General features: G+C 53.3%; 2 protein-coding genes across 3 annotated transcripts in view; both read right to left on the bottom strand.

The window, feature by feature from the left end:
* Positions 1–3,613: 3,613 nt before the first annotated feature.
* Positions 3,614–6,262, bottom strand: psmb11a (proteasome 20S subunit beta 11a). The gene is made up of 2 exons (XM_069188270.1): positions 5,704–6,262; positions 3,614–5,107 (listed from the first exon to the last, which is right to left on the bottom strand). The coding sequence occupies exons 1-2, from the start codon at positions 6,260–6,262 to the stop codon at positions 4,683–4,685; spliced, it is 984 nt and encodes a 327-aa protein (XP_069044371.1). The 3' UTR covers positions 3,614–4,682.
* Positions 6,263–11,200: 4,938 nt separating this feature from the next.
* The window catches only part of mdp1 (magnesium dependent phosphatase 1), a 7,173-nt gene continuing 3,314 nt past the window's right edge, over positions 11,201–15,059 (bottom strand). The window contains exons 6-7 of one of the 2 annotated variants that reach the window (XM_069188803.1): positions 12,239–12,340; positions 11,201–11,503 (exon numbers count right to left, since the gene is read on the bottom strand). In XM_069188803.1, the coding sequence (XP_069044904.1) occupies positions 11,415–11,503; positions 12,239–12,340 (191 nt within the window). In that variant the 3' untranslated portion in view covers positions 11,201–11,414. The remainder of the gene's footprint in view (positions 11,504–12,238; positions 12,341–15,059) is intronic. The other variant, XM_069188804.1, reaches the window with a different exon arrangement.

Raw genomic sequence — 15,059 nt, forward strand, 5'->3', positions numbered from 1 at the left:
TCCTCTCTCTGTCTGTGTCTCCATCTCTCCCTTTCCTCTCCTTATCCTCTCCTTAACCTCTCTCTCCATCTCCCCCCCCTCTCTCCCCTCTCTCTCCCCTCTCTCCCCTCTCTCTCCCCTCTCTCTCCCCTCTCTCTCCATCTCCCCCCCTCTCTCTCCTCTCTCTCTCCCCTCTCTCTCCCCTCTCTCTCCATCTCCCCCCCCTCTCTCTCCTCTCTCTCCTCTCTCCCCTCTCTCCTCTCTCTCCCCTCTCTCTCCATCTCCCCTCTCTCCCCTCTCTCTCCTCTCTCTTCTCTCTCTCCATCTCCCCCCCTCTCTCTCCCCTCTCTCTCCTCTCTCTCTCCTCTCTCCCCTCTCTCCTCTCTCTCCCCTCTCTCTCCTCTCTCTCCTCTCTCCCCTCTCTCCTCTCTCTCCCCTCTCTCTCCCCTCTCTCTTCTCTCCCCTCTCTCTCCATCTCCCCCCCTCTCTCTCTCCCCTCTCTCTCCTCTCTCTCTCCTCTCTCTCTCCATCTCCCCCCCCTCTCTCTCCCCTCTCTCTCCTCTCTCTCTCCTCTCTCTCTCCCCTCTCTCTCCCCTCTCTCTCCTCTCTCCTCTCTCTCCTGTCTCTCCTCTCTCCCCTCTCTCTTCTCTCTCCCCTCTCTCTCCATCTCCCCCCCCTCTCTCTCCCCTCTCTCTCCTCTCTCTCTCCCCTCTCTCTCCCCTCTCTCTCCTCTCTCCTCTCTCTCCTGTCACTCCTCTCTCCCCTCTCTCTTCTCTCTCCCCTCTCTCTCCATCTCCCCCCTCTCTCCTCTCTCTCCCCTCTCCATCTCCTTCCCTCCCTCTCTCTCCCCTCTCTTCTCTCTCTCCTCTCTCCCCTCTCTCGCCTCTCTCCATCTCCCCCCTCTCTCCGTCTCTCCCCTCTTCTCTCTCCTATCTCCCCTCTCTCTCCTCTCAATTCAATTCAGTTCAAGGTGCTTTATTAGCATGACCGATGGGTACAATCAGTGTCGCCAAAGCAAATAAAAATAATAAAATTAACATGGAACAGAACAAAAAATAGAAGTAAAATAAAATCTACAGACATGTTACAGACATTTACAACAAAGACATATTATAAAATATTGACATATACTGTAGGCGGCTGGAGCATTATTGGGAGACGGACTCACTGTTCCTCAGGCTGTGACAGGAGATCACATACTGGGCTGCCAGATCAACTGAGTTCCCTCCTCCCTCTCCCAGTAGGATTGGGACCTTGTGATTCTGGCAGGTGTGGGAACTCTGGGATTAGATTTCTGAATTTAGGGAAGAATGTTTCTCTAATCCCAGAGTATCTGCACAGTGCAGTAGGAAGTGCACCTCTGTCTCTAGCATTCCAGTTTATGTTGTGTTTGTGTGTGTGTGTCCCAGTGTGTGAGATATTGCTGTTTGATCTGTGCTGTGATGTGGTTGAGTCTGGGTTGTGGTGCTCTAGCAGTGCCTTCACTGCCAGGTCAAAACTCCCGGAAGAGCTGATGGTGAGACCGAGATATGTGTAGCTGGATGTGTGCTCCAATGTGTTGTTGTTCAGTGTGAATTTGTACCTGTTTCCCTGAGGTCTGGCTTTCTTCTGGAAAACCATAACTCTGGTCTTGTCCAGAATGACTGTCATTGCCCAGGTCTGACAGTACTGCTCCAGCAGTGCCAGGTTCTGCTGCAGCCCCTGTTCTGGGTCCAGATTGACTGTCAGTGCCCAGGTCTGACAGTCCTGCTCCAGCAGTGCCTATGTGTGACAGTCCTGCTCCAGTAGAGCCAGGTTCTGCTGCAGCCCCTGTTCTGGGTCCAGATGGGCTGGCAGTGCCTATGTGTGACAGTCCTGCTCCAGCAGTGCCCAGGTGTGACAGTCCTGCTCCAGCAGTGCCTATGTGTGACAGTCCTGCTCCAGCAGTGCCAGGTTCTGCTGCAGCCCCTGTTCTGTGGGCGACAGCAGGACCAGGTCATCTGCGTAGAGAAGGAACTTGATTTCTGTGTCGTGTAGTGTGAGACCAGGAGCTGCAGACTGCTCCAACATTCCTGCTAATTCATTGATATAGATATTGAACAGTGTTGGGCTCAGGCTGCAGCCCTGTCTCACCCCACGGCCTTGGGTGAAGAATTTAGTCCTTTTGCTTCCAATTTTCACTGCACATTTGCTCTCTGAATACATTGATTTAATTATGTCGTACACTTTGCCCCCTATGCCACTTTGGAGCAGTTTGTAAAACAATCTCTCATGCCAAATCGAGTCAAATGCTTTTTTGAAATCGACAAAGCAGGCAAAAATTCTTCCTGTGTTTCTGGTGGACGTGTTTGTCTATCAGTGTGTGTAGGGTGTAAATGTGATCAGATGTGCGGTGATCTGGCAAGAAGCCAATCTGACTCTTGCTCAGGACATTGTGTTCGGTAAGGAAGGCCAGTATTCGTGTGTTCAGGATACTGCAGAATACCTTCCCCAGGTTACTGTTCACACAGATGCCCCGGTAGTTGTTGGGATCGAGTTTATCTCCACTCTTATAGATGGGCGTGATCAGTCCTTGGTTCCAGGCCTCGGGGAAACATCCGGCTGTCATGATGAGATTGAGGAGTTTGAGCAGGGCTTGTTGCAACTTTGGGCTGCTGAGTCTCAGCATCTCATTTATGACTCCATCATGGCCACAGGCTTTGCGTGGTCTGAGGGCCTGGAGTTTGTCCAGTAGCTCCTGCTCAGTGATTGGGGAGTCTAAGGGGTTTTGGTTGTCTTTGATAGCCAATTCCAAAATTTTGAGTTTTTCATAAATGGTGTTTTGGTCTGATTGATTTGTATTTGGGAGCTTTTCATAGAGATTTTCAAAGTATGTTTGCCAGATTGTTCCATTTTGGATGGCCAATTCTTCTGGTTTTGATTCATTTAAATTGTTCCACTTCTCCCAGAAACAGTTCTGATTTAGTGACTCCTCAATTTCTGCAAGTTGTTTGTCTATGTATGTGTTTCTTTTCTTTTTCAGCGTGTGTTTGTAAAGTTTTACCATGTCACAGTATCTGAGGCGCAGATGCGCCTCTCTCTCAGTAGTAATCCTCTCTCTCCTCTCTCTCAGTAGTACTCCTCTCTCTCTCAGTAGTAATCCTCTCTCTCCTCTCTCTCAGTAGTACTCCTCTCTCTCCTCTCTCTCAGTAGTAATCCTCTCTCTCCTCTCTCTCAGTAGGAATCCTCTCTCAGTAGTAATCCTCTCTCTCCTTTCTCTCAGTAGTACTCCTCTCTCTCCTGTCTCTCTCAGTAGTACTCCTCTCTCAGTAGTACTCTTCTCTCTCTCCTCTCTCTCAGTAGTACTCCTCTCTCTCCTCTCTCTCTCAGTTGTACTCCTCTCTCTCCTCTCTCTCAGTAGTACTCCTCTCTCTCCTCTCTCTCAGTTGTACTCCTCTCTCGCTCCTCTCCAATGTCAGATCCAGTGAACTGTATTGGCATGGCTGATGAAGCAGTTACAATCTGCAGTCCTGTTACAGAGTGACAGCCTGTGTGCCGCTCACAGAGCAGGTCCCGCTGGGGACGCCCTCAGGGCTCCGACACCGGGGATCGCTCCCGGCTTCGCGGCCGGTGGGGGAGCCTCGTCCCCGTGCAGACTCACCAGGGCGGGGCTTGTGGGAGCGGCACAGGAGGGCACCCTCTGTCGGTCCAGGTGCTCTTCATTGTCTCTGGCTCCCGAGGCAGCAGAGCGGTGCACGGCTCGACCTGCTGGGCACTGGGCGCAAGGCAGCTGTCCCTTCAGCACGCCAGTCCGTCACTCCCCCGGCCGCTCTGCGTTGGCTCTGGCTGGGCAGCAGTAGTTCCACTGTGTTCGAGGTTCCATCTCTATCCAGAGGTGGGGCATCCCACTACTGACACCAATCCAACAATCGCTCCCGGTTCCATCTCTGTACCGAGACGGGGCATCCCACTACTGATGTCAAAACAACAATCACTCCCAGTTCCATCTCTATCCAGAGGTGGGGCATCCCACTACTGACACCAATCCAACAACCGCTCCCAGTTCCATCTCTGTACCGAGACGGGGCATCCCACTACTGACGTCAAAACAACAATCACTCCCAGTTCCATCTCTATCCAGAGGTGGGGCATCCCACTACTGACACCAATCCAACAATCGCTCCCAGTTCCATCTCTGTACCAAGACGGGGCATCCCACTACTGACGTCAAAACAACAATCACTCCCAGTTCCATCTCTATCCAGAGGTGGGGCATCCCACTACTAACACCAATCCAACAATTGCTTCCGGTTCAATCTCTATCCTGAGACGGGGCATCCCACTACTGACACCAATGCAACAAACGCTCCCGGTTTAATCTCTATTCAGAGGTGGAGCATCCCACTACTGACACCAAAACAACAATCGCTCCTGGTCCCATCTATATCCTGAGGGAGGGCATCCCACTACTGACACCAAAACAACAATCGCTCCCGGTTCAATCTATATCTCTCTTCTCTCCTCTCTCAATCTCCTTTCTCTCTGTATTACTCCTCTCTTTCTCTCCTCTCTAAATCTCCTCTCTCCTGTCTCCTCTCTCTCTCTCCCTGTCCTCTCATCCCTCTCTCTCTCTGTGTATTACTCCTCTCTCAATCTCCTCTCTCCTCTCTCTCCTCTCTCTCTCTATCTCCCTGTTCTCTCCTCCCTCTCTCTCTCTCCTCTCTCTCTGTGTATTACTCCTCTCTCTATCTCCTCTCTCCTCTCTCTCTCTCCTCTCTCCTCTCTCTCTCCTCTCTCTCTCTCCTCTCCCTCTCTCTGTAGTACTCCTCCTTCAGGTCCTCTCGGTCCCTCCTGCTCCAGCCGCTGGCGGTGATGTGGTACAGATCCACGCAGTTGCCGGAGTAGGCGTCGCGGTGCGTGGCGTGGTACACTGCCTTCCTGGCCAGCGCGCAGGCCTCCGCCACGCCCATCCCCCAGCGGTACCCCCCGTCCAACACCGACAGGGCGTAGGGCGAGCCCGAGCCCACGGAGAACAGCGTCCCCCGCAGGCGGGAGCCGTCACTGTACACGTACCACAGGTCCGGGCCCGAGCCGGGGCGGTGCCCTCCGGACCCTCCCTCCTGGACCCCTGTCACTGCCCCTCCGGAGCCTCCCTCTTGGACCCCTGTCACTGCGCTCCCTCCCACTGCCCCTCTGGAGCCTCCCTCCTGGACCCCTGTCACTGCCCCTCCGGAGCCTCCCTCCTGGACCCCTGTCACTGCCCCTCTGGAGCCTCCCTCCTGGACCCCTGTCACTGCCCCCCCTCCCACTGCCCCTCTGGAGCCTCCCTCCTGGACCCCTGTCACTGCCCCCCCTCCCACTGCCCCTCTGGAGCCTCCCTCCTGGACCCCTGTCACTGCCCCTCCGGACCCTCCTTCCTGGACCCCTGTCACTGGCACTGTTGCCCTGTCACTCCTGCCCTCCTGCCCCCCTGTCACTGACATCGCCGCCCCTCCGGACCCTCCCTCCTGCCCCCTGTCACTGCCCCTGCTGTCCCGACGCCCCCACCCTCCTGCCCCCCTGTCACTGGGACTGTTGCCCTGTCACTCCTGCCCTCCTGCCCCCCTGTCACTGACATCCCCGCCCCTCCGGACCCTCCCTCCTGCCCCCCTGTCACTGACATCGCCGCCCCTCCGGGCCCACCCTCCTGCCCCCCTGCCCCTGCTGCCCCGGCGCCCCCACCCCCCTGCCCCCCTGTCACTGCCCCTGCAGCCCCGGCGCCCCCACCCTCCTGCCCCCCTGCCCCCGCTGCCCCGCCCCCGTCCCAGCCGCACAGCGTGGCCGCCACGCACACCTCGGTGCCCTTGAAGGGGTGCAGCAGGAGGGCCAGCAGCTTGGCGGCGCCGGCCACGGTCAGGCGGCGGCGGTGCCGCAGCTCGTACAGGCGGCACTCGCGGGCCAGCGCGCGCTTCCAGAGCAGGCAGTCGGCGCCGGTGCCCGAGGTGGTGCCCACCAGGTGCGAGTGCACGGGGATGATCTTGTGCGCCGCCGGGCAGGCCACCAGCCCGCCGCAGCTGGAGCGCGTGTCCGCCGCCGCCACCACCCCGCCGCCGAACACGAAGCCCAGCGTGGTGGTGCCGTGCGCCAGCGGGAAGGGGGCGGGGCGGGGCGGGGCCGGCGGGCCGGGGGCGGGCGCGGAGAGCCGCAGGGGACACGCCCCCGCCCCGCCGGCCCCGCCCCCGGGGCCCAGACCGGACTCCTCCACGGCCAGGCAGAGGGAGGCGGGAGCGTTCCACCGCGGGTAGGCGGGGGTGTCCTGGAACCCGAGCACGTCCTGCAGGGCCATGACCTGAGAGGAGACACGGGTCACTCCCATCAGCGCTCTGCCCTCTCTCTCCTCTCTCTCTCCTCTCTCCTTCTTCTCTCTCTCCTGTCTCTCCTCCCTCCTTCTTCTCCCTCTCCCTCTCCTCTCTCCTTCTTCTCTCTCTCCTCTCTCTCTCCCTCTCCTCTCTCTCTCCTCTCTCTCTTCTCTCTGTCCTCTCTCTGTACCCCTCTCTCTCTGTACCTCTGTGTTTCAGGAAGTGACCAGTCTCTGGTCCAGTCTCTGAGCAGTGGACACACTGACCTCCAGCTCACCTGTGTCTCTGTCCCTCTGTGTTTCAGGAGGCGACCGGTCTCAGCTGTGTCTCTGTCCCTCTGTGTTTCAGGAGGCGACCGGTCTCACCTGTGTCTCTGTCCCTCTGTGTTTCAGGAGGCGACCGGTCTCAGCTGTGTCTCTGTCCCTCGGTGTTTCAGGAGGCGACCGGTCTCACCTGTGTCTCTGTCCCTCGGTGTTTCAGGAGGAGACCGGTCTCAGCTGTGTCTCTGGCCCTCTGTGTTTCAGGAGGTGACCGGTCTCAGGAGTGTCTCTGTCCCTCTGTGTTTCAGGAGGTGACCGGTCTCAGGATTGTCTCTGTCCCTCAGTATTTCAGGAGGAGCCTGGTCTCAGCTGTGTCTCTGTCCCTCAGTGTTTCAGGAGGAGACCGGTCTCAGCTGTGTCTCTGTCCCTCAGTGTTTCAGGAAGTGACCAGTCTCTGGTCCAGTCTCTGAAAAGTGGACACACTGACCTCCAGCTCACCTGTGTCTCTGTCCCTCTGTGTTTCAGGAGGTGACCGGTCTCACCTGTGTCTCTGTCCCTCTGTGTTTCAGGAGGTGACCGGTCTCAGCTGTGTCTCTGTCCCTCAGTGTTTCAGGAGGTGACCGGTCTCACCTGTGTCTCTGTCCCTCTGTGTTTCAGGAGGTGACCGGTCTCAGCTGTGTCTCTGTCCCTCGGTGTTTCAGGAGGTGACCGGTCTCACCTGTGTCTCTGTCCCTCGGTGTTTCAGGAGGAGACCGGTCTCAGCTGTGTCTCTGGCCCTCTGTGTTTCAGGAGGCGACCGGCCTCAGCTGTGTCTCTGTCCCTCTGTGTTTCAGGAGGCGACCGGTCTCACCTGTGTCTCTGTCCCTCTGTGTTTCAGGAGGTGACCGGTCTCAGCTGTGTCTCTGTCCCTCAGTGTTTCAGGAGGCGACCGGTCTCACCTGTGTCTCTGTCCCTCGGTGTTTCAGGAGGAGACCGGTCTCAGCTGTGTCTCCGTCCCTCAGTGTTTCAGGAGGTGACCGGTCTCAGGAGTGTCTCTGTCCCTCAGTGTTTCAGGAGGAGACCGGTCTCAGCTGTGTCTCTGTCCCTCTGTGTTTCAGGAGGTGACCGGTCTCAGCTGTGTCTCTGTCCCTCTGTGTTTCAGGAGGCGACCGGTCTCACCTGTGTCTCTGTCCCTCAGTGTTTCAGGAGGTGACCGGTCTCACCTGTGTCTCTGTCCCTCTGTGTTTCAGGAGGAGACCGGTCTCACCTGTGTCTCTGTCCCTCTGTGTTTCAGGAGGAGACCGGTCTCACCTGTGTCTCTGTCCCTCGGTGTTTCAGAAGGTGACCGGTCTCAGCTGTGTCTCTGTCCCTCAGTGTTTCAGGAGGAGACCGGTCTCAGCTGTGTCTCTGTCCCTCAGTGTTTCAGGAGGAGACCGGTCTCAGCTGTGTCTCTGTCCCTCAGTGTTTCAGGAGGAGTCCGGTCCCAGCTGTGTCTCTGGGTCTCTCAGACAGACAGCGGGCGAAGGCTCAGACAGTCCCTCTTATACGAGCGATCTGACTCTGCGCGTGTGGACGCGGGTGTGAGCGTGGTGTGGCGGACCAAGCCGTGTCCAGACGCCCCGCTCTGCTGACTCCTGCACACCCGATCCCTCAGCTCCTCTCTCACTCTCATCCCTGAGCACCGACTGCACAAAGAGCAACTTAACCCCGTGAGGGAGAGGAGGAGCTCACAGGGGGAACACGGGTGCGATGAGGCTGCTACCCCTCAGGACAAACGGCCCTGTGAGGACAAGCTCCTGGACTGGACAGGAAGACGTGGGCTTCTGTCAGAGCAGAGTTAATAACCTGTAGGGTCACGTGTCATAGACTGACAGAGATCAGCAATACACCTGAGTCAGTGTGTCTGTATGAACCCCTCTCTCTCAGTGCAGTGTTAATGTACTGGAGTGTCCAGTCAGTGTGTCTGTATGAACCCCTCTCTCTCAGTGCAGTGTTAATGTACTGGAGTGTCCAGTCAGTCAGTGTGTCTGTATGAACCCCTCTCTCTCAGTGCAGTGTTAATGTACTGGAGTGTCCAGTCAGTGTGTCTGTATGAACCCCTCTCTCTCAGTGCAGTGTTAATGTACTGGAGTGTCCAGTCAGTGTGTCTGTATGAACCCCTCTCTCTCAGTGCAGTGTTAATGTACTGGAGTGTCCAGTCAGTGTGTCTGTGTGAACCCCTCTCTCTCAGTGCAGTGTTAATGTACTGGAGTGTCCAGTCAGTCAGGGTGTCTGTATGAACCCCTCTCTCTCAGTGCAGTGTTAATGTACTGGAGTGTCCAGTCAGTCAGTGTGTCTGTATGAACCCCTCTCTCTCAGTGCAGTGTTAATGTACTGGAGTGTCCAGTCAGTGTGTCTGTATGAACCCCTCTCTCTCAGTGCAGTGTTAATGTACTGGAGTGTCCAGTCAGTCAGTGTGTCTGTATGAACCCCTCTCTCTCAGTGCAGTGTTAATGTACTGGAGTGTCCAGTCAGTCAGTGTGTCTGTATGAACCCCTCTCTCTCAGTGCAGTGTTAATGTACTGGAGTGTCCAGTCAGTCAGTGTGTCTGTATGAACCCCTCTCTCTCAGTGCAGTGTTAATGTACTGGAGTGTCCAGTCAGTCAGTGTGTCTGTATGAACCCCTCTCTCTCAGTGCAGTGTTAATGTACTGGAGTGTCCAGTCAGTCAGTGTGTCTGTATGAACCCCTCTCTCTCAGTGCAGTTTTAATGTACTGGAGTGTCCAGTCAGTCAGTGTGTCTGTATGAACCCCTCTCTCTCAGTGCAGTGTTAATGTACTGGAGTGTCCAGTCAGTGTGTCTGTATGAACCCCTCTCTCTCAGTGCAGTGTTAATGTACTGGAGTGTCCAGTCAGTCAGTGTGTCTGTATGAACCCCTCTCTCTCAGTGCAGTGTTAATGTACTGGAGTGTCCAGTCAGTCAGTGTGTCTGTATGAACCCCTCTCTCTCAGTGCAGTGTTAATGTACTGGAGTGAGAAGAACAGTATCTTTGCCTTTGCTTCTTCATGTCTTGCTGTAAGCAGTGAAACACAACAATCTAATTAAAAGTGGTTAATTAGAGTTACAGTCACTTCATCTCCCAAGGGAGATCAGATCTCTTCTGATAATGATGCTCATCAATATGCCTGCTTATATGATGTGAATATTAACGAGAACACGCATTAGGTTTTAGATGCTTTCGGAAAACAACGGGACTGGAACAGACAGTACTTCAAAAAATAACTCAATGCATAAAGGACTGAAATAGTGGCTTGTGTGCTTATCGAATTCCATTTTCCACAGTATTCCTGTATGAACTCCTCTCAGTGCAGTGTTAATGTACTGGAGTGTCCAGTCAGTCAGTGTGTCTGTATGAACCCCTCTCTCTCAGTGCAGTGTTAATGTACTGGAGTGTCCAGTCAGTCAGTGTGTCTGTATGAACCCCTCTCTCTCAGTGCAGTGTTAATGTACTGGAGTGTCCAGTCAGTCAGTGTGTCTGTATGAACCCCTCTCTATCAGTGCAGTGTTAATGTACTGGAGTGTCCAGTCAGTCAGTGTGTCTGTATGAACCCCTCTCTCTTAGTGCAGTGTTAATGTACTGGAGTGTCCAGTCAGTCAGTGTGTCTGTATTAACCCCTCTCTGTCAGTGCAGTGTTAATGTACTGGAGTGTCCAGTCAGTCAGTGTGTCTGTATGAACCCCTCTCTCTCAGTGCAGTGTTAATGTACTGGAGTGTCCAGTCAGTCAGTGTGTCTGTATGAACCCCTCTCTCTCAGTACAGTGTTAATCTACTATAGTGTGTAGTGTGTTTGCATTCATGTCCTTCTTATATGGAGTGGCCCAGAATATACAGACATCCTTATTATACACGGAACATTTTTAATGATGGAATCACATCCCCCTCTGGTGGCAGGTTTGAAAATTGCATTTAAAATGTATTCAGGACTGTCGCAGTGTGAATTTCTTTATCCTTCCATATTTGTTCAATTTGTTTTCAAATTCTGCTAAGTTTTTCTTCTCAGTTTTTGCATCGTACTGGAAGTTACACATTACCGAGCTTCTCCGTGTCCAGACACCACTGACTGCAGTTTCGTGAGCGAATGTCCCAGGGTCAGACTGCGTCAGCCTGGTCATTCTGGGGGCCAGCAGGGGGCGCTCACCCTGCGGTCCATGTGGGTCCTAATGCCCCAGTATAGTGACGGGGACACTATACTGTAAACAGGCGCCGTCCTTCGGATGAGACGTAAAACTGAGGTCCTGACTCTCTGTGGTCATTAAAAACCCGAGGGTGTTTCTCGAAAAGAGTAGGGGTGTGACCCCAGTGTCCTGGCCAAATTTCCAATTGGCCCTTACCAATCATGGCCTCCTAACAATCCCCCTCTATGAATTGGCTACATCACTCTGCTCTCCTCCCCACTGAGAGCTGGTGTGTGGGGAGCGTTCTGGCGCACTATGGCTGACGTCGCATCATCCAGGTGGGGCTGCACACTGGTGGTGGAGGGGATCCCCATTACCTGTAAAGCGCTTTGAGTGGAGTGTCCAGAAAAGCGCTATATAAGTGTAAGCAATTATTATTATTATTATTATTATTATTATTTTCTCGGTCCTGCTCTCCAGCGCCCCCCCGTGGACACACAGAGTCTTGAAAGAGCGAAACGCTACACGTTGATGAAGAATAATTTTTAGTGACAAGTGCCAGTACAGTACAGTCTACTGTCGCTGAGCGCCTCCACACCCTGCCGAGATAAAACTAGGTCCCAGACCGTTCCTTTAAAACACTCTCAGTCCTAAAATGTTATCACCACCGTCATCATCATCTTCATCTTCCAGCCGGGATCCCCAGACGGGACTGATACGGATCGCAGGGCGGCGGGTCCCCTGGGTCACGCTTGCTGGCGCTGGGAGAACTTAACGAGCTCCTCGTTAATCAACTTCTTCGTTATTCCGTCGTCCACAAGAACGCAGTGCACCCCTGAGAGAGAGAGAGAGAGAGAGAGAGAGAGAGAGAGAGAGGAACAGGTACAAATCCACACTGAACAACAACACATTGGAGCACACATCCAGCTACACATATCTCGGTCTCACCATCAGCTCTTCCGGGAGTTTTGACCTGGCAGTGAAGGCACTGAGGGAGAAGGCACTCAGGGCTTTCTACGCAATAAGAAGGAGGCTCTTCAACATCAACCCACCAACAAGAATCTGGCTCCAAATATTGAAAGTGTAATCCAACCCATTGCCCTATACGGCAGTGAAGTGTGGGGTCCCCTCACAGACCAGGATTACACCCAATGGGACAAACACCCCACAGAAACTCTGCACATGGAGATCTGTAGAAACATCCTCCGTGTGCAGAGAAAAACTCCTAACAACGGGTGCAGGGCCGAATTAGGCCAGTACCCACTATTGATAAACATACAGAAAAGAATATTAAAGTATTGGCTACACCTAAAAAACAGCGATTAAAACTCCTACCACCACAAAGCCCTGCTGAGCCAAGAGCTGAGCCCAAAACAGAGCCCCCTGAGCCAGCTGGTCCTGAGGCTCACCGACCTGAGCCACACCAACACTAACCAGCCTCAGGACAGCACTGCTAGAGCACCACAACCCAGACTCAACCACATCACAGCACAGATCAAACAGCAATATCTCACACACTGGGACACACACACACACAAGCTCAAGTTCCCCAGCTCGCAGTCACTCACACCTTGCTGGCGCGCCGTGTGGCCACTAGGGGGCGCCAAGAGGCCACAGAAAGCAAGCAGCCGCTCAAACACGGCGAGTGTGGGATCTCGCGCGTCTTCAGCAGCTGGATTTTAGGACAAGAAGGTATTTCTCGCTCAGTATAGGAAGACGCGCGGGGATGTAAAACAGCTCCTTCCAGCCCACTGAGCTTTTAAACGCAGCCCTCCTGTAGTTCGAGCAGGGAGCGGCGTCAGCAGGCGTAGGCTGCAAAGGAACAAGTCAAGGTTTACTCCTGCTGAACGTTTCGGGTGAAGAAGGCCAAAACATTGTGTGTCTTTTCTTCTCTTTTCAGCATGGAGTAAGCCTGTACTTGTTCCCCTGTTACCCTGATGTATGTTCAAAGCCAGAAGAGGAGATATCAGACCACGGTAGCTTCTGTCACAGACAGGGATCAGCGCGATACAGGGGTGTGAGGCCAGACCACAGAGACAGCAATGTGTCCTGACTGTAACTCACAGGTGTGCTGTATCCTGACTGTAACTCACAGGTGAGCTGTAACCTGACTGTAACTCACAGGTGTGCTGTATCCTGACTGTAACTCACAGGTGAGCTGTATCCTGACTGTATCCTGACTGTAACTCACAGGTGTGCTGTATCCTGACTGTAACTCACAGGTGTGCTGTATCCTGACTGTATCCTGACTGTAACTCACAGGTGTGCTGTATCCTGACTGTAACTCACAGGTGTGCTGTATCCTGACTGTATCCTGACTGTAACTCACAGGTGTGCTGTATCCTGACTGTAACTCACAGGTGTGCTGTATCCTGACTGTAACTCACAGGTGTGCTGTATCCTGACTGTAACCTGACTGTAACTCACAGGTGTGCTGTATCCTGACTGTAGCTCACAGGTGAGCTGTATCCTGACTGTATCCTGACTGTAACTCACAGGTGTGCTGTATCCTGACTGTAACTCACAGGTGTGCTGTATCCTGACTGTAACTCACAGGTGTGCTGTATCCTGACTGTAACCTGACTGTAACTCACAGGTGTGCTGTATCCTGACTGTAGCTCACAGGTGTGCTGTATCCTGACTGTATCCTGACTGTAACTCACAGGTGTGCTGTATCCTGACTGTATCCTGACTGTAACTCACAGGTGTGCTGTATCCTGACTGTAACTCACAGGTGTGCTGTATCCTGACTGTAACCTGACTGTAACTCACAGGTGTGCTGTATCCTGACTGTAGCTCACAGGTGTGCTGTATCCTGACTGTAACTCACAGGTGTGCTGTATCCTGACTGTATCCTGACTGTAACTCTCAGGTGAGCTGTATCCTGACTGTAACTCACAGGTGTGCTGTATCCTGACTGTAACTCTCAGGTGAGCTGTATCCTGACTGTAACTCACAGGTGTGCTGTATCCTGACTGTAACTCACAGGTGAACTGTAACCTGACTGTAACTCACAGGTGTGCTGTATCCTGACTGTAACCTGACTGTAACTCACAGGTGAGCTGTATCCTGACTGTAACTCACAGGTGAGCTGTATCCTGACTGTATCCTGACTGTAACTCACAGGTGTGCTGTATCCTGACTGTATCCTGACTGTAACTCACAGGTGAGCTGTATCCTGACTGTAACTCACAGGTGTGCTGTATCCTGACTGTATCCTGACTGTAACTCTCAGGTGTGCTGTATCCTGACTGTAACTCACAGGTGTGCTGTATCCTGACTGTATCCTGACTGTAACTCACAGGTGTGCTGTATCCTGACTGTAACTCACAGGTGAGCTGTATCCTGACTGTATCCTGACTGTAACTCACAGGTGAGCTGTATCCTGACTGTAACTCACAGGTGTGCTGTATCCTGACTGTATCCTGACTGTAACTCACAGGTGTGCCTTATCCTGACTGTATCCTGACTGTAACTCACAGGTGTGCTGTATCCTGACTGTATCCTGACTGTAACTCACAGGTGTGCTGTATCCTGACTGTAACTCACAGGTGAGCTGTATCCTGACTGTATCCTGACTGTAACTCACAGGTGAGCTGTATCCTGACTGTATCCTGACCGTAACTCTCAGGTGTGCTGTATCCTGACTGTAACTCACAGGTGTGCTGTATCCTGACTGTAACTCACAGGTGTGCTGTATCCTGACTGTATCCTGACTGTAACTCACAGGTGTGCTGTATCCTGACTGTAACTCACAGGTGAGCTGTATCCTGACTGTATCCTGACTGTAACTCACAGGTGAGCTGTATCCTGACTGTAACTCACAGGTGTGCTGTATCCTGACTGTATCCTGACTGTAACTCACAGGTGTGCCTTATCCTGACTGTATCCTGACTGTAACTCACAGGTGTGCTGTATCCTGACTGTATCCTGACTGTAACTCACAGGTGTGCTGTATCCTGACTGTAACTCACAGGTGTGCTGTATCCTGACTGTATCCTGACTGTAACTCACAGGTGAGCTGTATCCTGACTGTAACTCACAGGTGTGCTGTATCCTGACTGTATCCTGACCGTAACTCTCAGGTGTGCTGTATCCTGACTGTAACTCACAGGTGTGCTGTATCCTGACTGTATCCTGAGTGTAACTCTCAGGTGTGCTGTAACCTGACTGTAACTCACAGGTGTGCTGTATCCTGACTGTATCCTGACTGTAACTCTCAGGTGTGCTGTAACCTGACTGTAACTCACAGGTGTGCTGTATCCTGACTGTATCCTGACTGTAACTCACAGGTGTGCTGTATCCTGACTGTATCCTGAGTGTAACTCTCAGGTGTGCTGTAACCTGACTGTAACTCACAGGTGTGCTGTATCCTGACTGTATCCTGACTG

The sequence above is a fragment of the Lepisosteus oculatus genome, chromosome 4, assembly GCF_040954835.1.
Source record: "Lepisosteus oculatus isolate fLepOcu1 chromosome 4, fLepOcu1.hap2, whole genome shotgun sequence".
Lineage (NCBI taxonomy): Eukaryota > Metazoa > Chordata > Actinopteri > Semionotiformes > Lepisosteidae > Lepisosteus > Lepisosteus oculatus.